Below are 22,483 nucleotides of genomic sequence, written 5' to 3'. Positions count from 1 at the left end.
AAGTGTAAGTATTATTTTAAATAATCATTCCAGTAGTTCTGTAACAGATAAATCATCACCATCACTCCCATCTCTGCAATATGACAAGGACCAGACTCAATCAGAATTTTAATTTATACAGAAACTCTTCAAGAGTACAAGAGTACACTCCTGTGAAAGTTTGGTTCAATAAGTCATACTGATGATCTCAAATTATTTCCCTGAAAGATTTTTAACATTTTAATAAGGACAAACTGATTTCAGTGGCTGCTGCTTCTTCCCTCATATTCTGAGACTTATCAGGTTTAACATCCATAAGCGTATAAGGTTACAATAATTGGAGTAATATTTCATTAGTCACTTCCGAATTTCGTTTCAAATAATTAACATTAATCTATTTTTGTGCAAGTAGTATAAAATTACAATTAGAGATGGGTTATGACAACATTTTGCCATACAGTTCTGGAAAAATTACTTTGATAGATAATCGCGATTTTTTCACAGTGTGACTTTTGTGTTCGGATGATTATCGACGATTATGGGGCTCCTTTCCCTGTCTGTAAATTTCCAAGTTCTCTAGAACTCATTATCACTGCCATCTACTTATCTCTGAACAAACTACAGGCAATACCCATGTTTCTCATCATGAGCCAACAAATGTTTATGTTTATCATTCTTCTGCAAATTCAATTGATATGCTGGTGCCATGTCTTACATCAACAATAGATATTAGCGCAACATGTGAATCATTCTTAGAAGAATATGAGTGCACAGCTTCAGTATCAAAGAGTTGCCGATTTCAACTTTTCAAGTGGGATGAAAATTAATTAGATCCCAGTTATATTGTTCAAGTTAATCTTCCGACTTTCAGTTGTCTGGACTCTGGAGCTGTCACATATACGTACATTAGTCACCAATGCTGAGTCACATATCAGGCAGAAATGGCGATTTCTTGGAGCTGTGATTTTGGAACTGTGGTCACAGTCGGAACCAGTCACAAACCTACCACAGCGACAAAATTATAGGTCTTCAAATTACACCCCACCACTAGTTACAATTGTGTACACAGTCAGCAACTGGAAACCAAGCTGAGTGGATGTACTGTCATGCTACAAATTGCAGAATCAATATAGAGAGAGCGATGCTCTAAGTTAATGTAAGAAAGGATTGTCAGACAACAGGAACAACATGTGTAAATTGGGTGTGGATTTGTATGTATATAAATCAAGAATTGAAAGGTTCAGCATAAGAAGAGTTAAAGAAGAGAGGAGATGGGAGAGCGGGGAGAAGAAAGAATTAAAATGGATGATTGGTGCAGTCATAGTGATGATATTAATAATGGGAGGAATTGAAGTGAATTTGGGGCAAACGAGTGTGAAAAGTGAAGAGATGAGAGAATTAATTAAAGAAGAAATGAAATTATGGTTCCTAAAACTCAATCAGGAAATAAAACTGCAGTTACAGGAGTTCAGTCAGACAATAACAAATTTGAAGACAAACATGGAGAGCAACAACAAAAGAATTGCAGAGCTACAACACTTAAATTGCCAGTTGGAAAAGAAAATTAGTGATTTAGAAGATATTCAGAGGAAGAAGAATCTGACATGTCTAAACAAGAGGAGAGAATATTTTCAAACACAATATTAGTCTTAAAGCTATTCATAAGTAACTACTGTATAGTGACATGAGCCAAACTGCAAAAACCACTCTCCAAAAACTTCCGCACGCATGTGCTAGGATTGGTACCAATATTTGTTTCTGCTCAAGTATGTCATATTCATATCGACTGAATTTCACTCTACATGGCACTATTCATTACAATTGCTGATGGCTTTGTAGACAGGGAAAAAATAACTCCTTCAACTGATTGGGGAATATTTTACAATTCACAGATGCAGAACTTTGGGGACAAAGCCTTGTACACCACAATTGTTACCTTATTTCGGTTATGGGCCTCTTCAGACAAGGCCACATAGCAGCACCACTAGTGGCTCATTAGTGGCAGTGCAAATGCACATTTGAAGCACTGATTAATATACTACATTTTTGTAGAGAATTTTTCGGTCTTCCAGTGAACATGGACATAGAGGAAGATATATTTTTGGCAACTTTGCTCGTACGGGGAAGGAATAGACGTAAAAATAGAATAAGAGTTTGGGTCCATCCATTGGTTTTGGAAAGACAAAACTATTGCACACTTTGATGATTTACATCAGGACTATGAAACGTCCCCCATACCCGCATGTTTAAGAAATCTTTTCAAGAGCTTCTACCAGGAATTACTAATGAATTCGGAAAAAAAAAAAAAAGACATCCTGAAACAATAGGCTGTATACTGTCATGACGGTTTAAGGGATTGGTAGCCCAACAGTCGTCCGTTAACAGCGCCACAGACACACCACTAAAATAGTGGCATGGCTGTGACCCCATCTGAAACCTACAATTTAATTCCATGTATCACGATGGGGAACAGTGAAGCCAACCACTCACACCATCTGCAGCGCGACTATTCTGTGGCTGTGGCTGCATCTGAAGGCCCCCATTTATATCCATTATTCACAAGCGACAGCACTTCTGAAAGTGGCCTCATCTGAAGGGCCTCTATATGTTCAGCCCTTTTCTACTACATTGACAATGTCACTTTAAGCCATATAATTTCTTTGAAATTTTCCTTGTAAATCTGTAGGGGAATCTGCAGCACTATCCCTTACCTTGTCATTCATCAGTCTTGAATTAAAGACCTTTCAACACTGTGAGCAAGGAAAGTGAACTACCGTTAGAGAGTCATGTTTTGTAATGAAACGTGACTTTGATGATGTCTAGCATTATGTTTATCTTCAAAAATATACTTTGAATTTACGTAACTTCCGGATTTTCCTGTTAATGGCAGCTCCTTGGCCAATTTCTTTACATTTTTTCTCTACCCCTTAATGTCAAAAACGAAACAGTAATAACTATATCATCAAAATTTAAAGATCTAGCAAGATCGCTCTCCAGACTAAGGAGGCCAAGGTTACTCAGTCGTTCTCAACACATTGTTTATCTGAATACATTCTTTATTTCCTTCATTTTGCTGAAGAATCTTTCAGCATCAGCAACTGTCACAGGAATTGTATAGAATATTCTAATGGCTATACAAATATTTGGAAATAAACTGTCCAGTTTTAATTCCCTCAGACTATTTAGGAGATTCATAGGTTTCAGTGGGGTTGGCCCTAAATTAGAGGCATGAATTGATTTTAAATATTTCGGCTCATAACTGATCTCTTTGTTAATGTCTTCATATTTTTTTTTCAAGCAGTCTAGCACCCATATTAATATCTTCCAATTTTTTCTGTCTCTCCTTGTGCTTCTCAGCCCCCGACTTATGCCTGTACTTATCCATTGTACAATTAAACTATAACCGGTAACACCAATGAACAGAATTTATTAGACAAACGACAACGAAAAGACGAAAGTTTCGACACAAAACATACAATGTACTGGAAAGGAAACGTATCCTGCGACTTCGGTTTGGGAGAGTTCACTAGCATATTGCAGTGAGCCATATTGGTGGTTAAAAAGGACAAGCCACAAGCTAATAAATAATTGCACGTGTTCAGTACAAGCTACGGGAACATAGTTCAGACAAATGCCGGGGCCCTGAATTGTCGTGTCAGTGAACGTTAATGTGGGAAACCGATATCTATTATATAAAAGTCAAATATTTACATATGAAGTGGTAATTTGTATTAATTCTACTGTTGTTGAGTTAATATATCAAATTTATGTAACAAATATTCTTACAAAATTTTATAGTACCCGTATGTATCTACGAATAATTATTTATGATAATAAAAAGTAATCAGACTCACTTAATCTGATGGGCCCTTATTGCTCACGGGCCTATATGCACTCGCCCCATTTGCCCCCCCTTCTCGGCGGCCCTGGGCAAAACTGACTGCATACCATTAGGAATTCAAATAAACAACATAGAATGTTAAGTCAACAGTCCAAAAACTGGTTTGAACCTCGTGACACCAATGAGGGATCACTCATGAGGCAGGAGATAATGGGTTAGGATGACCAGTTCCTTTCCCCCAAAAAAACAATGCATCTTTGTTTAATAGTTGCCATGACAAGAATATCGTGATGGCAATGATGATTATTTTACCACCCTGTGACTGCAAAAATCCAGTTCACTTTGACAGAAGTTCCTTTCATTACTAGACCTCGGATTTTTAGGTGTAAAACACTTGACTTTAAGCACATGAAATTGGTTACAAAGCACTAAAATATGCTCTAAAATATTATTTTTTAGGCATTATAAATAAGATATGTCATCAGGAATAATGCATGTACATATTAATGTATTTTAATATAAACATTAACAACATGAAGACCATAAATTCAGCAACAAATGTTAACAAATTTAATTACTTGCAAAATCTTTGTTCATTGCTCTAAAATGAACTTTCCATTAATTGATACTAAACATTTTTATTTATTTTTTTCCATTAATGCTACTCTTTACATTTTGCAACTCTTTTCTTCCCTTTTAGTAAGTTGGCATTGTAGTATTTTTTTTTTTTTGCAATTATTTCTTTTAAGTTTTAGGACACACTTTATCCTTTATCCAGAAGAATAACCTTGTATGCTGAAAAAGGTATCTCAACAGACACTTAAGTGATTGGTGCAAACTTAAATTTTGGTATATTTGACATACTTATTTTCTCTGGTAGGTCTCCATCATCCTGATACTAGAATAGATTTCCTAAACCAGAATTTTTTTTCCAGCACATTATTCCACTTATTCGTAACTTTTTCACTAAACATTTCCTTGCACTTTTTAAGTTTCGTTCCTGCTTCCTTACAGAATTTGTTCTGAAAGGGATTTTCCATTTCCTTTAAGTCTCATTACATACCGAGATAAAGGAAAAATTAGAATGGATGTAACCAGTATCTCTCTTCAGACAGTCATCCTGCAACAGTTTTTTCCACAGCTGTCACATGCTACACTATTAGCTAGCAATATTATTTCCTATACTTCCAAATGTCCGACATAATATGCCTCTTACACTAGTTACATCTTCTAAATGTCTGACATAATATGCCTAGTCAATCCAGGTGCCATAGTTAGCGATTATGTTTGTGTAGAAAGAGTGATGAGGGAAGGGCTTGTGAAACATTACTATCTAGATGACGATTTACAAAATACTTTCTTCACCTACCACTTATTCACATGGTCAAATCTGCACCAAGGACAGTGATCTCTATTCATGGCCAAAGGCAGCAATCTGTTTCCCACACCAAACACTCTTGTGGAATGTAGTGTTACTAATGTTCACATGTTTAGCCAATCTAAGTTTCGTAAATTGTACTGTATTTGCAATAATTTTAATAAAATATGTAGTTTTAAGTCCCAAACAAATCAAAATCGGTACTAATGGGTAAAAGAGACATTTTTAAGGATAATAAAACTGTTACAATAGTTTTGATTTTACATGAAAAGTCAAAATACATTATCGGTTTTGCTTAGTCCTTCGGAAAAAGTAGGCACTTCTCCTAAAATCCGAGGTCTACTTATTATCAGACACTGGATTTTCAGTCCCTACATAGTGACAAGAACGTCACGTCCCTTGGAGTAAGAAAGGAGTGTAGCAGTGAGTTCAATGACTTCCCTGCATCTGATGTACACCTAACATTCAGTATCAGGACCGAAAATCCGCTGTCTGCTTATTACACACCACAACTAAGGAGCTGTCAATAATGAAGTTATTTTATTCGATCTATAAAACAGCTATATGAGCTACCTACCATTTGAACACAGTATCTCAGTAGTGGTTTTAACAGCTTGTGACTTTTCAAAAAATTTGAAATAAAACAATTTTGTTAACGTATTGTAAAAAATTTAAGTATTTCCTTAGAATCAGTAACAAAACAGAAACCACATTAACGTGAATAAAAATATCTCTATGAATAACAGGAGCCGACATCGGAGGGGGGGGGGGGGAAGCACCTTCTGCCTCAACTTATAGAACCAGGGACATGGCTCTCCCAAGTAAAATTAATAGGGGTAAGGCTCCCCAAATAATTCGAAGATTCCTTGTGTTAAAGAACAATTAATTTGTTTGTAAAATGAACTAGAATATAAGCCAAAAATGGTTATTTCAAATCCATAGTGATGTCCAGCTTCCACAATAAACATGTTAGTGACGCAACTCACTCTTTCCTCCTGCATTTGAAATAGGTGAAACACATGATGCAATGGTGACTCCACTTTTTTTGCCTATGGTCCACATTTCTTCAGTTTAGTTCAAATTTTTCAACTACTGAGATATAACTCGTAAGTATTACAAAGCAGAAATAATAATACGGAATTAACAGTGTATTTGACTAAATTTTTTGCTTAATATCAGTTAACACATTATTATTAATATTCAACATTTTTCATATACAATTAAATGTGTTTCGAGATTTAGAAGTAACCATTATCAACGTTCAGTTTCAGTGATCGTTTTTTGTGATGATCTTCGTTGCATATGTGGGCTTGTTAAGTGATCAATGATTATGATGTAACTACTATTGATGATGTATAAATTCTTGATGAACAAAAACTGTAAAAAGGATAAATTATTGTGTTGTATTAGTGGCAGTAAAATTAACAGCTCATGTTCAAAATTACTGCAAGGATCAACAAAAGGGAAAACGTAGTGTATAAGGGCCGTAGTTTGAGTTAAGCAATTTCCGTGGGTACTGTATGAAAAATCAGACAATGTTATTTTCTGAAAAATACGTAATGACTAAAGCCCGGATTTCTAAGCAAAATGCATATTCTTTTCCACACTTTTAAAGGTAAGTAGAAAGGTTATACTTCGTAAGACACACCTAGATAAGCAGTTTTAACTATGTTCGTTAGTGCTTATAAATGCTTATTTCGCAGGAAAACGTTTTTCCTTACTTATTTTACGATTTTTAATTAAAAAAGCATATTTTACCCAAAACTGTAATTTTAAAAGTACATATTTCACTCTAGCCATCATTTATTACTGATTCCCTTTTTTTTTTTAATTGACTAATAAATAATTAACTTCAGTCAAATGCGTAAGAAATCAATGCTAGGGTATGACCCAGTATGTTGTGAAATAATACTGCGTAGTTCTAATGAGGAGAGAACCTTGGGATTCTCCACCAAAACACTGTGTCAAATTTCTAAGAAGTTTTCAGGTGAAGAAACAGATATTGAAGAGGAATTCACCGAAGAAGAACTGTGGTGCTTTTCACATGCGCCTGTGATGTCATGCGGCATCGAAAGAACATTTTCACTTTACAAATCATTTTTCACTGACAGACGCAGGAGCTTCAAACAGGAAAATCTCAGGATGATCTTCGTTGTATACTGCAACAGCCTTCAATAAAGTAAGAGTTCTACGAAACAAATAATTTATCATATTTCTGTATATTCGTTTTGCTTATTTTGGTGCTTATTTTCATCATTTTTCGTGCTTATTTTACTCTTTCCGTGTATTCATTTTTGCTGCTTTTTTCACAATTTTTCGTGCTTATTTGCTTGCTTATTTTACTGTTTGATTGTGCTTAGCAATCCGGGTTTTAATGATGACATTTCTGAGAAACATCAATAATTAAAGTTTTCTCAGACTTTTGTGCAGAGTCCTAAGAAGTAGGCGCCTATGTCAGTGAGGATATGATATATCCTTATTCTACTTGTTATAGAGTCAATAGCTGAATACGTAAAACTACAGACAGTCTCAGTGAACATTAACATAATGTAGCTGGCCGACCATTGGTGAGGCCCTCAGGTGAACACTCTGCTTCACAAGATTAAATACGAAGTTTTCGTTGACCTTTTCAATTATTCACATAACCTGGGAAATTTACATCTAAATTTTCGATACGTTTTGTCACATGACTGCTTATTCTTAATTCAAGTTTTGAACATATATAGAAATTCAAGCAGTGAGTATGTAATCATTCCACAAAACAATACAGTAGACGGAAATAAACTACACTGAATCGCAGATGCCTCACAACTGGCTTGCACGTGCTTATCAAAACCAAGCTGCACCTGCTGGCTAACAGGACAGCTCGCAGCAGCAATTGCATAAACGAAAAGTCATGGGAGTAACATCTCATTTACCAGGTCATACAATGAACTGAAAGTGAAGTGATGCAACAATCTTCCTGCCACCTAACATACATTACGTCAACATTCACCAAGACTCTTGGTATTTCAAGTTTACGTCAGTTTCAGCTAAAATACTGTTCCTAGGACCAGCAATGGAGTGCCTATATTTGTTTTTACTTCCTTTGTTACAAAATTTGTAAATTGAAATATTCTGTGGTTTAATTTTATACAATAATAAAATGTTGGTGCAAAAGTGAATATTGATATAAACTTGAATAAAACCATTTCTATTCTAGATTAACTAGTTTCTCATTTGAAATAAATTAATATAAAATAATAGAATCATAATTTAACACACTTCCTGTTTTGACATCATAACTGATTTGGAACATTTTCCCAGCATTCCTGCGATCAGCTGAAAACATTCTCCTACAACCTGAGTGCATCCTGCTGCTGCACTCACTCGATACAGCATAAAGAAAATAAAAGTACAAATTGCTCTGCGCAGTAAGAAGTGCCATTTATTTCTTCAGAAATATCAGTACAGTATACATTCAAAATGGTCTAATGATTCTATCACTGTTAACTGTCTGCAACCACACAAAGCAGTAACCTCACACAACTACACACTAGCTTTTTGTTGACAATTTCTAGCCATTTTAATTTAATTTCTATACTTGGCACCTATACTACAAATCAACTGCGTCTCCAGTCATCTTCCTTATAATTTACTTAAGTAGTATACTACAGATGTAAAAGATATTTATGGAACTCTGCAGCGAGCATCATTCACACTAGTAGATCCTGGTGACCCACACTCAGCCACTTTTCTATTAACAGTTTTATACTTATAAATTTGTCTTATAAAATTATATGCATCACTTCTAACTAGTGAAATACTGAATCTGAAGAACTCAAAGGAGAGAAAAAAATAGAAACAGGAACTCTATCAGCATAATCAATACTATGGCCAAATAACTCTCTTACGGACATATTAAAATTCTGGTGTGCGATTAAGTCACGTCAGCTTTAATAACATACAAAAGGAAGTCTACCGCAAGATTACATTACAAGTAGGAAACTTAAACGTATTAAAAAATCAGTCAAACGTGGAGGCTAGCACCTGATTCATAAGTGTCCGAGAATGCTATCTGATGATGCATTTTCTGCACCCGGATTCAGTACCACCTCTGGGTAAGTCATGTTCATGTCTGAGGAAGACATCGTGGGATCGTCACTACTGCCTTCTGTATACGAGTAGCCCTGAATCTCGATACTGTTCTCCCTGCCAGCCTGAGTCGTCGTCGCCTCCGAGTTCATGCCATTGTTGTTGCCGTAATCCATGTGATCCGAGTCTGCAACACAAAGCACATGCAGGATTCAGCTTCGCTTCGAACTCACAGACTTGAAACCCAGCTGAGGGATGTGGATTTATAAATTTACGACAGATGGGTAGATTACAGTGAATTTCTTGTCAAACATGTAACTCGGGTATGATATCACCAGTCATTTTGAGTTTAATATTCGTAGTTGGTGTGTAAACTCGAAGGTAGTACTGAATATCATTCTGATGTTAAAAGTGAAAATCATGTGTCTTGTATAATTGAAATAGGACTTTGTGTTTCGATTATAGAGCCTGTAGTGGACATGAAGAGTTGTAAGATTTAAAATCCATATCCCTCAGCTGGGTTTCAACCTTCAAACATCGGATCCAACAGTGACATGGTAACTGCTAGCATACCAAAGACAATCAATGACAAATGAAACAGAATTATAGTTACAAAACGTAACACCAAAACTGATATAAGAATGAAATTTGAATTTTAAAACAGAAGATTAAAAACAACACAAATGTCCTTCCTCCAGTGACCATTAATGGACTTGACTAGATTCAAACGTCAGAGAAATTGCCAACACCATGGATTAAATTTCAGATACCTTGCACAGTTGCCTTCCCTCTCCAAGAAATAGGAAATCAAAGGAGTTAGAGAGTTCATTTACATGATTTGGATACAGAGTATAAAAATTATCACTCTGTTACCTTTCAAGAGATCAAGAACGACAGAAATGTCAATGGAACAGTCAAGAAGATTGAGATTCATAGGAAAAGATCACATGGTCTAACCCTGAATAGTTCCAGATGAAGAAGAATTTGTTTGCCTTCGTATCATCTGTAACGAATTTCATGCAAACTTGGGAGTGTGAATAGTATTCTAGTAGTTCCCTATTTCATTTGACACTCATACTGATGTATGGAGAAAGAATGGAATGACGAAAGGTCAAATAGGATAACTCCAATAGAACTTGCTCCATTATTCAACTTAAGTTCAAAGGAATTTGAATAAGATAGCTGTAAGTGGAACGGAAAGAAAAAACAATTAAATTTACACAAATGTTGCACTGAATAAAAAACCACAATCCAATAGAAAAACACAATACCATACCATGTCCACTAATTATCGCCCTGTTGTCATCTGTGAGGTTGCCAGTGATCTCTCCTTCCGTCCCCCCTCCTGCCTCATCATCCTGCTTACTGGTATCACTCACATCACCTGCACCAGCACCAGCACCACCACCTCCACTGCCGCCACCCCCACCACCACCACCACCCCCACCACTGCTGCCATCGTAAGTCTACAACAAAATTTGAGATCAAATTGAAATATCATCCCTGCAAAAGAATTTACATAACTAAACACTAAATGTAGCTCAGTCCGCTAACATATCATCAAGTGACAAGGATTCTATCCCAGCAGATCCTGTGAGATTTGTGTTGGTTAAAACATTTGAAAGCAAAGATACTCTGAACTTGTAAGGCCTTATAGAAAAAAAAAAAAAATGTTAGTTTTAAGCTATCATAATTACATAATATGTAATTCACACAGAATGCAACAAAACATTCATTGAATAAATTGTATACAGCAGCTACAGTGTAACTCGAGCTGTTACGGACACAGAGCAAAAAATAAATACAAGACTTTAGTTTCCTCTAGAAAATGAATCAGCATCTACAGAATTATACTTTGAAATACACTTGAAGCAAAAATGTAGGGCTTACCACACGTGTTCAAATATTTTTAACAAGAGACAGAACAGGTCACATTGTCACACAATTCTACCTACACCGATTTCACCTTTCTGAAAATCCTACATGTCTGTGGTGTAATAATCATGATGAAGATCTGGAACACATTCTTCTATATTGTCCATCCATAAACCACAAAAGAAGTAAATTAAAATCATCAATACCAGTTGCAGAAGACACAGTCCTGCAGTATATATTCACTAAACCCCAACTCTGGCTACTAGCAACAGGCATCTACATAATGCACACCGATCAAAATACCCCTCATTTCTCATGAAAAACAAAAACTGAATAGACTACAGTGGACTATAGTGGACTTTATGTTGTCAGCAAGAACATTGACTGATCTTTTATGTCCTCCTCTTTGTTCAGAACTTACTCACTTACTGGCTTTTAAGGAACCCGGAGGTTCATTGCCGCCCTCACATAAGCCCGCCATTGGTCCCTATCCTGAGCAAGATTAATCCATTCTCTATCATCATATCCCACTTCCCTCAAATCCATTTTAATATTATCTTCCCATCTACGTCTCGGCCTCCTTAAAGGTCTTTTTCCCTCCGGCCTCCCAACTAACACTCTATAAGCATTTCTGGATTCGCCCATACGTGCTACATGCCCTGCCCATCTCAAACATCTGGATTTAATGTTCCTAATTATGTCAGGTGAAGAATACAATGCGTGCAGTTCTGTGTTGTGTAACTTTCTCCATTTTCCTGTAACTTCATCCCTTTTAGCCCCAAATATTTTCCTAAGCACCTTATTCTCAAACACCCTTAACCTATGTTCCTCTCTCAAAGTGAGAGTCCAAGTTTCACAACCATAAAGAACAACCGGTAATATAACTGTTTTATAGAAAGCTGATAAAAAATACTTGTCGTGGAAGTCACATCCTAAGGATATGCTCCTTACATTTCGTTTGATAATCTTTTATTTCCTTTACTATAAGTCTTTCATTCAGTTTGTTTTCTTATGTCCTCCTTTCTTGGTCTTATCTTTTCTGAAGGTCATTTGTGCAGTTTCCAGTCACCGTTTATTTTGTGGCCTTAGTATGCATGTTTTGCATTGTTTTTTAATTGGTTATTTAACGACGCTGTATCAACTACGAGGTTATTCCTGTGGTGTTTGGGTAAAAGGAGGTAAGTCATAAAAATGAGTTTGAAGATAAATGAAAATTAAACTTCGAACCATTATTGCAAACAATTTTCTACACAAATAAAGCACATCAACTGCCAGTATTCTTTGATTTTTGCACACTCATAGGTATAATTGTATAACTTGTGTGTTCATCTGGGAAACAAAATTCCACCTGCACAAAAAATTGACTTATCCCCCTTTACCCGAACACCAAAGATTTAGCATCAATGAGATTGGTGATAACGAGATGGTATTTGGCGAGATGACGCTAAGGATTTGCCATAGATCACCTGGCATTCACCTTACGGTTGGGGAAAACCTCGGAAAAAATCCAACCAGGTAATCAGCCCAAGCAGGGATCGAACCCATGCCCGAGCGCAACTTCAGACCGGCAGGCAAGCGCCTTAACCGACTGAGCCATGCCGGTGGCTGCATACTTTAAAGATGATTTGGTTAAAATGTCTTTTCTCACTTATAATTTAGTTTATTAATAATTTCCGAAGTTTTGTTATAAATCTGTATTCATTTCTATAGCAGAAATTTTAAAACCTAAGTAGTTAAAATTCGACAGTTACTACATATTCTTTTCATCAATGACTTTTCTGATTCTAATTTGATCTCGTCTTAACATTTGGCCATAGATTTATCTTATGCTTATACAATGAAACCTCTGGTTTCGAACACCTCTGTTAATGAACAATGGTATATAATGCATGCCAACAAGGATAGGGAATACCATATAAAACTAGTACTGTAAAATGGGCACAGACACTGATTTCGTTTCCCCTGGACGTAAATTTACCTCTCAGTTATGGACATTTGGACATTTCTTTTAATTAAATCGAAAATTCAAAGGGAGAAAAAAATACGGACATTTCTTTTAATTAAGTCGAAAATTCAATGGGGGGGGGGGGGGTAAATAAAGTCTGCAACCGTGTTTTGGCACTTATGCACTATAATACAGTAGCGTGCAAATTAATCCGAACACGACATATTTTTACATTTTCTGTCATTGTTGGCCTCACAGCTGCTCATACCGCTTTAATTGACATCTGTAGTACGTGTAATTCCATTGTTGAAGGTCTGTCATTATTTTTTTTATAATATGTGACATTTTGCCTGTCGTTTTGTACTTATAAGCATTTCAGTTGTGTTGAAGACTTTATACTGCAATCCTGTGTACATTCTGTCGTCTTCACAAATGGATACAACTCCACGAAAACGGTCTAAAATTATAACATTAGCAGAGCATTCTTCTATGACACAGAGGCAAATTGCTGCAGAATGTCACATCGGTTTGGCTACTGTTAATTCGATCATAAAACGATACAGGGAGACTGGATCCATCACACCCCAGAAAAAAGGAAACTGTGGCCGGAAAAGAAAGACTTCACCTGCAGATGATCGTTTAATTGTCAGGAAAAGTAAATTAAATCCTAGACTAACTGCTGTCGACATAACCCGCGAGTTAATGGCTACCATTGGGGCGAATATTCACGTCACAACAGTGTGGCGTAGGCTTTTGGAAGCTGGACGAAGGGCTCGTAAGCCTATTAAGAAGCAACTGCTAACCCCTGTTATGTGCAAAAAACGCTTAATGTGGGCAAAATTAGATCAACACTGGACAGTGAATGACTGGAAGAATGTACTTTTTTCTGATGAGTCTCATTTCGAGGTCCACGGCCACCATATTTCTTACGTACGAAAAGGATCCGAAAAAGTAACAGCTCATCTCCAACAAGCACCCAAATACCCCCCTAAAGTAATGTTTTGGGGTTGTTTTACACATGAAGGGCCTGGAGCATTAATACCTATCAAGGGAATAATGAATTCTGACAAATATATTCACTTATTGGAAACCAGAATCGTACCCCAGCTGCAAAAATCATTTCCGGATGGCAGAGGTGTGTTCCAACAAGACCTGGCACCATGCCATACGTCTCGAAAAACTACAGAATTCTTCAACAAGAAGAATATTCAGGTACTCCCCTGGCCAGGCAACTCACGCGACATCAACCCCATTGAGAAGTTGTGGTAAATTTGCAAAAGAAGAATGCAAAAAATGGATTGTTCTACAAAGGAGAAGATGATTTCTGCCCTCATTGGTGTATGGTTTCACGATGAAGAAATGAAGAATATTTGTGGGAAATTAGTGAAATCCATGCCAAATCGTCTCAGAGCTGTTATTAGGAACAAGGGAGGCCACATAGATTACTGAGGTATGTCTTAGATCCTTTTTTTATCCCGTTTGAGTGTTTTTGCATAAGTAATTACGTTGTTCGGATTAATTTGCACGCTACTGTATGCAGTATTAAAAAGAAAGGACAATATCTTATCCTCTCACTCATTCTCAGGGTTCTGAAGGCTGTTTGAGATGAGGGTGTTTCATAGTGTTTCAACAGGAATAGTTTAGGTCATAGCTCTGTGTGTTTCTCTCTCTCTTAAACATTTTATGACTCTTAAAATAAAAAGAGAAAGTGGCCTTAGTTTGGGGATCTTATTTTGTTGTATAAATAAGATACTGCCCTTCAGTGGTAACGTTGGGTCTACCAGACCCAGACTAAATTTATTTTAAATGTAGCGTAATTTGGCAACAATGGATTTTCCTCACCTTCCCTCTACCTTTCAAATTAACGTTCCTCTTTAAATCTAAGTGGCTACAAACATTCCACAGTTGACCATTGTTGAGTGAGGAAGCAATTTACGAGGTCTGGGTCTGACAGACCCAACGTTACTAGTAGCGTTACTATTTCGAGGTAAGTTGAATTGCAAATAATCGTGTCTTTGTAGTATAATGTCTTACTATTTCAACAATTAAATTGTTTTACATTATATTCTTAAAAACCTGTTATATTTCTAATGTTTAATTTTCTTATAATGTACACTTTTCTTATAGTGTACAAAATGGATGAAAGTTATGAAGCTCGTGTTGCACGAATACAAAGAATGTTACAACAAGAATTGAATAATGAAACACGTGAGCCAGAAGATGATGATGAAGTTGCAGATCCTATCTTTTATATAGAAAGTGACCACAATACAGATACCGATGAAGAATTTAGTGAGGAAGACAATTGCCAATATTTCGTTGGGAAAAATGGTGAAACAAAATGGAGAAAAGAAGTGGTAAATATGAATATTCGTGCTCGACGTTGTAACATTGTTACTACACGTTTACCGACAGTGAGACAAGGAGCAAAGAATGCGCATTCTATACTAGACACATGGTCTCTATTTATAGATGAGGAAATGATCGATATAATTGCGAATAACACAAATAAGTACATACTAAAACTCACTGCAAATTATTATTCTGAGCAACGATTCACTCATCCCACCAACAGAAGTGAGATAATGTCCCTAATTGGTTTGCTATATGTGGCTGGTTTGTTGCATGCAGGAAGACTGAATGTCAAGGAACTGTGGGAATGAGATGGAACAGGTGTAGAAATGTTCTGGGCCACAATGTCCTTGGAGAGATTTCGTTTCTTGTGTCGATGCTTGCGATTTGATGATTTGGAAACACGTCAGGAGAGAAAATCCATCGATAAACTAGCTCCTATCCACGAGTTTTTTCAATTTTTTGTAGAGAGGTGCAAGAAAAACTTTTCAATTAGAATTTTTGCAACTTTGGGTGAGACTCTTGTGTTTTTCCATGGAAGATGTCAATTTCGCATATATATGCCAAAGAAACCCACCAAGTATGGGATAAAAATTTTCAGTATTGTTGACGCAAAATTATTATATTTTGCAAATATGGAGGTATACTTGGGCCAACAACCAGAAGGACCATTTGTGATAGACAACAAACCAGAAGTTGTGATGAAAAGATTGTACCAACCGATTTATCAGTCTTCTCGTAATGTGACCATAGATAATTGGTTCACAACTCACAATTGTGGGAACAATCCGCAAGAACAAAAGAGAGTTGTCCAGTGTCTTTGTGAATGCAAAATGCAAGGAAGAATACAGTATTTTATTCGGTTTTCAAGAGGACTGCACCATTGTGTCTTACGTACCAAAGAAGAATCGGTGTGTAGTGTTGATATCCAGCATGCACCATGACAACAAACTAGATGAAACCACAGGGGACATAAGAAAGCCAGATATTGTCTCATTCTATAATGAGACTAAAGGCGGAGTCAAGACTGTCGACCAAATGTGTGCTGAATATGATGTAGCACGAAATACCAGACGTTGGCCCAAGGCGTTATTTTACCATATCTGAATGTTGCTGCAATAAATGGCTATGTCATTCATGAAGTGAATACTGCAACAGTAACACCAAGACAAAAATATCTTAAAGAATTGGCAAAAAGTTTAGTAGAAAGCCAGGTGAAGAACAGGGCTCAGAATAAATACAATCCAATGGACCTAAGAAAATCAGCAGCCAGACTGTGTGGAACAACCCTGCAAGAACATGATCCTGAACCCCCTCAGTCTGGAAGAAGAGGACGTTGCTATCGATGTAAAGACGACAAAACGAAATATTTCTGCCGAAAATGTAATAAATGGCTCTGTTTGAGTCATGCATGCATGTTATGTGACAGCTGCTCAGGAAATGACGATTAACATTTTCGTTTTGAATTGTGGATAGGCTGTGTTACGAAACTAGTTTTTATAGTAAAATATATGTCACTCATTAATTTAAAACAAATTTATTAACTATTATAAGATGCTTGGCTGTTTTGATTAACATTTTGTATAACATAAAATTAAAGCCTACAATTGCAGTTCAGTTTGAATTTTATGTTGTTATTTGTATTTGAGTTCTGTATGAATATTTCAAATATAATATAAAAAATAAATAAAAATTAGTTATATAATTCAAGTTAATACACTTCATAGTTATAAAAAAAAATGTGTATGGGTCTCTCAGACCCAACATTACCACTGACGTAAGTTTTCTTAACGTTACTATCGTAGGGTTAACATTCCTTACCCCTATTGTGAATAGGCAAGGAAGGATAAGACAAATTTTTTCTTTGTAATCTCTATAGTTATAGTTATAGTTCAACTGAGTCTGTGTTTAAAAGTTCGTTATGTGGAGAATTAACTATGCCGTAAAAGACTTCGACACTGAAAGAAAAAGTAGAATTATAGAATATTTGCAGAAAGAAAAATGTGGCATTCATAAAATAGCGAATCATCTTGGAATTGCAAAAATTCAAGCTGCCAATATTTTTAAGAAGAAAGAAAAATTAATGAAAATATGGTTAAATAATCAGTGCAGGTTTTCTCAAGTGAGATCATAGGTACGCAAGTAGACAAGTATGTTTTTTGAATGGTTCTGCAGTGTTAGAACCTATGATACAAGGCAAAGCTTTAGAGGTGGCCAAAGAAGTAGATTTCAATGAGTTCAAAGCTTTTAATGGTTGGCTGGAAAAAATTAGACAGTGCCATAAAATATCTTTGAAGGCCATTTATGGTGAATCTGAAGATGTACATATGAATCAGTGAATGATTGGAATGATACATTACCATCAATTATAGCAGGCTACAGTCAGGAAAATATTTTAAATGCAGAAGAAACTGGCTTATTTTTTCGAGCTCTTCCGAGAAAACAATGTGCCTAAAAGAAGAGACCTGTGCTGGCGGGAAAATCTCTAAAGAGAGACTTGCTATTCTTCTACGTTCCAGTATGACGGGTGTAAAAGAAAAACCTCTTGTGGTAGGAAAAGCAGCTAAACCTACAGGTTTCAAAGACCTTAATTAGAATGAATTGCCAGTGGAATGGGAATCAACAATAAGGGATGGATGATGAGAACTATAATGACTGAATGACTGAATAAGCTGCATAAAAAATTATTTGAGAAAAGAGAAAAGTCCTCCACTTCTTGGATAATGTAGCATCACATCCAGAACTGAAACTGAAAAATGTGAAGCTAGTTCTTCCCTCTGAATGTGACGTCAGTTTCGCAGCCTCTTGACCAAGCTTTTATCAGTCTTGTATATATAGTCACGAAGCTTGAGCTTATGAGGGTATTAGGAACAATAGAATGTGCAGCTACTATTCGCATTGTCTGTGATGAGGCGATAGTAGTGATCCTAGTGGTTAGCAACTATCTATGGATGCTTCGTGACTGTATATACTAGACTGTGGTTTTATTAAGAACTTCAAAATTAAATGTAGACAATTGTTCTTAAGCACTTGCTTGCAAATTTCGAAGCAGAGAAAACAGAAAGCTCTCTAGTCAAAAAAATTGAGTCCTACAGGCAATTTCTTGGGTTGATGCGGGATGGGGCGATGTACAGTCTCAGTCAATTAAGAATTTTTCTAGAAAGTTGGACTTTATTTGGTGGTGATAGTTCGAATGTTCAAGTTGAAACAACAAATGACCATGCCATTGTACAACAGCTGCTGCAGTCTGCAGGAATGTCCAAAGTAAAAGCAGAAGATTATGTTGCCATACGCTCCACTGTGACAACAAAGGGTGAAGACACTGAATATCAAGGTAATAATGAAGGATTTGGAAAAAAAAAAAAACTCTGATGACGATGGTGAAGAAATGAAGATGATTGTGGAAGAAGAGAAGAAAGATTGTGAAGTGACAGGTTATGTAGGAGTAATGCATGCATTATGGACATTAAGAAGACTTTTATTTGTCTAAGAGAGACTCTGCAGCATTTAATTTGACCTCTAAATTAAGATAACACAAAGCAAGTGTTTTGTGTAGTGATAAGTGCAAAGTGCATATAAAATCATTTTTTTAAGTAGCAAATTAAAACGCAAGGTGGGTATGGAAAAAAATTGTAATGGATATTATAAGCAAGGTATACCTGAGCAAGATTAATCCAGTATCACCTCCCTCAAATCCATTTTAATATTATCCTCCCATCTATGTTTCGGCCTCCCCAAAGGCCTTTTTTCCTCAACTAACACTCTTTACGCATTTCTGGAGTCATCGATACAACCTACATTCCCTGCCCATCTCAAATGTTCAAATGTCTGGATTTAATGTTCCTAATTACTTTAGGTGAAGAATACAATGGATGCAGTTCTGCATTGTGTAACTTTCTCCATTTTCCTGTAACTTTAACCCTTTCAGCCTCAAATATTTTTCTAAGAACTTTATTCTCGAACACCCTTAACCTTTGATCCTCTCTCAAAGTGAAAGTCCAAGTTTCACAACCACACAGAACATCCAGTACTATAATTGTTTTATAAATTCTAACTTTCAGTTTTTTTGAAGACATGACAAAAGCTTCTCAACCGAATAATGGCAGGCATTTTCCATATTTATTTTGCGTTTAATTTCCTCCTGGGTGTAATTTATGTTGTTACTGTTGCTCCAAGATATTTCAATTTTTCCACCTTTTCTAAGGATAAATTTCCAATTTTTATATTTCCATTTTGTACTATGTTCTGGTCACGAGACATAATCACACACTTTGTCTTTTAGGGATTTACTTCCAAACCTATCTCATTACTTGCGTCAAGTAAAATTCCCGTTTTTTTTACCACTAGTTTGTGAATTTTATCATAATATATTCACATCATCTGTATAAACAAGCAGCTGAAGTAAACTGTTCAATTTCAAACCCTGTCTGTTTTCCTGGACTTTCCTAGTGGTATATTCTAGAGCAGCGGTTCCCAAACTTTTTCAGCCACGGAGCCCTTTTTGAAGCGAAAGTTTCTCGTGGAGCCCCAAGAAATGTTTACTTTATATACTGCCATTTATGTATCATGTGAAATATGCTTCATAGAACGTAGACAGATAAAACTAAAAAGTAAACATTTTTTGGGGCTCCACGAGAAACTTTTGCTTCAAAATAATATTATATATATGTATATATATATATATATATATATATATATATATATATTAATAAAGGAAACAGTAGTAAAAAAAGTACTGGATATAATTTATTTAAATCTACAAAATGATATTAACAAGTAGTTAAGATATTTAAAAAAATGTTACAATGCCATATGTATACCCGAAGTTAATGTGAAGAATATGCTTGTTTCTTGCGACAGAGTTTGTCAATGTCCGGTGTCATAGAAGTCAGTTGAAGACATATATCGTCTTCTGTGTCCAAACAAGTTCGATATTTTGTTTTTGTAGCTGTATACCTCGAAAAAGTCGATTCACTGAGGTACACGGTACCAAAAGGCAGTGAGAGAAATTTAGCTTTTGAACTTAATATCAAAAGATCCTCCCCTAATTTAGCCCAAAATTTGGGAAATGGTTTGCTTTTAAATTATGCCTGACAGTGGCTGTTCGAAACCATGTCTATAACGACCTCATATCTGAAGCAATAAGGGCTGGTGGTTTTGACATCACTGGAAATGGATCTACAATCCACTCATATTTCTTTAAAATCGATTCCTGAGTGTCCCTTGGAAAGTATGAATTGATACTTTGAAGCAAATTGTCACGGTGTTCTTTCATTATTGCTATGAATGAGACATTCATTGTTATGTTATTTTCTTCCATAAAGTTTGAAGTCAATGAGAAACGTAAAATCCTTATTGTCGACTCTTTCTATGTAGAACGCTATATTTTTCTTTAGTACGACAATTTCGTCATCAGCACCGAATGTAGTCTTCCATTTACCTTGCATGTAGGCTATGTGCTGAATTCATTTGTGAAAAATGTTTGCCAACGCAGTGGTGGCTGCTCCATACGTGCTAACATGCTGTAGCACGCCATAAAATTATCGTAGAAATAATATTGTTAAAAAAACCGCACATAATACAAATTCTACTTATAATAGTTCACTATTTTCGATAATTTGGTGCTATAGACTCAATGGAATCCATCCTTACTCTACATGCTGATTCCCAATTTAGCCCGGCTAGCAGTATCTGCTCATGCGCAGAACAGCACTTCACCTCGCCCCTCCTTGATATTTTGTCCTGCTTTTTCACACAACACCGTGCTCACTATTGTGCAGCGCGGTACGCTCTTCTTCACTTTGTTTTGGTGAAACTTTCTCTCTTCCCTTCTATATTCTTTGGTTCATAGCAGTTGACGGAACAGTGCTGCCTAGATACCGCTAAAGATATAACTTTGAAATAAAGAAAATGCGTTTTATATATGTAGCTTATTTTTGCTTTTTGTGTTTTTCATAAATATAATCATACTGAAATACATTTTTGAACGTTTGTGTAAAGAGGTTTGCTTTTATTTAATCTCAGCAGATAGTTGTGATTTTATTATATACGTGTTATGGGATCTATGTTGGCATGCCTTTTTGCAGGAGTCCGTTAAAATAGGGATTATTTTCCACTTTCAAAACAGTGTTTGCAGGTTTATGGGATTCATTATCTTTTATACTGCGGTCATTTTAAATGTATATTCTGCTGTGTGTCTGTCTATATTTTGTGCCTAGTGTAACTCAAATATATAATATAAGTTTAATGTGTATGCTATCCAGAGACAGGTTTTAATATTGGAATTATAAACAAACAGTTTAAAAAATATACTGTAGTTAAATCACAGTCTACTATATACAGTCACGAAGCTTGAGTTTTGAGGGTGCTAGAAACAATAGACTGTGACGGTACTATTTTGCATTGCCTGCAATGAGGTGATATTAGTGATCCTAGTGGTGAGCAACTATCTAATGTTTGCATATTTACTATGTATTGAGCTTCGCGACTGTATATACTAGACTGTGGTTAAATCATGATGAACTCCATCGATTCATTACTGAAAACTGCTTTCTCAAAGCAGCCGCCATAGAAGATTAAATTAGAATTAAAAATCTAGGGCGGCCAACACCAATATTGTGTAGAAAATACTGTAAAGGATGGTAAAAACTATGTGTATACTAGGAAATGTAACAGAACAGTTTATGACAACAGTGACTGGATATGTGGATGCGAAGTACGAAATGCTCTGTTCTTCTTCCCTTGCCTCCTATTTAGTAGCGGTGATTCAGTCTACGACAGGTGTCAAAGATCTTGGACTCTGAATGAATATATAAAGAAACATTCACGCAGCAAGAAACGTAAACTCGTTTGATCTTTGTACGATTGGCACCGCAAATATTGCAGCGCAGCTAATAGAGCTTATCAAGAATCAGCACAGAAACATAATGAGAAAGTCGAAAAAATCCATATATTTTATCGAAAATAATTGATTGTATTAAATTTTGTGGGAAATTTGAACTAGCGCTACGTGGCTACGATGAGACGGAAACGTCAGATA

General features: G+C 36.0%; 1 protein-coding gene across 21 annotated transcripts in view; it reads right to left on the bottom strand.

Moving 5' to 3' along the window:
• Positions 1-8,605: 8,605 nt before the first annotated feature.
• Positions 8,606-22,483, bottom strand: part of LOC138701496 (protein bric-a-brac 1-like) — a 354,692-nt gene continuing 340,814 nt past the window's right edge. For 19 of the 21 annotated variants that reach the window (XM_069828419.1, XM_069828423.1, XM_069828415.1 and 16 more), the window contains 2 exons: positions 10,549-10,738; positions 8,606-9,459 (listed from right to left, as the gene is read on the bottom strand). In XM_069828419.1, the coding sequence (XP_069684520.1) occupies positions 9,233-9,459; positions 10,549-10,738 (417 nt within the window). In that variant the 3' untranslated portion in view covers positions 8,606-9,232. The remainder of the gene's footprint in view (positions 9,460-10,548; positions 10,739-22,483) is intronic. The other 2 variants (XM_069828432.1, XM_069828433.1) reach the window with 1 other exon arrangement.

This window comes from Periplaneta americana, chromosome 6 (assembly GCF_040183065.1).
Source record: "Periplaneta americana isolate PAMFEO1 chromosome 6, P.americana_PAMFEO1_priV1, whole genome shotgun sequence".
In the NCBI taxonomy this organism is placed as follows: Eukaryota; Metazoa; Arthropoda; class Insecta; order Blattodea; family Blattidae; genus Periplaneta; species Periplaneta americana.
Note: the sequence above shows the minus strand (reverse complement) of the source record. Positions and strands in the feature narration are given on the sequence as shown.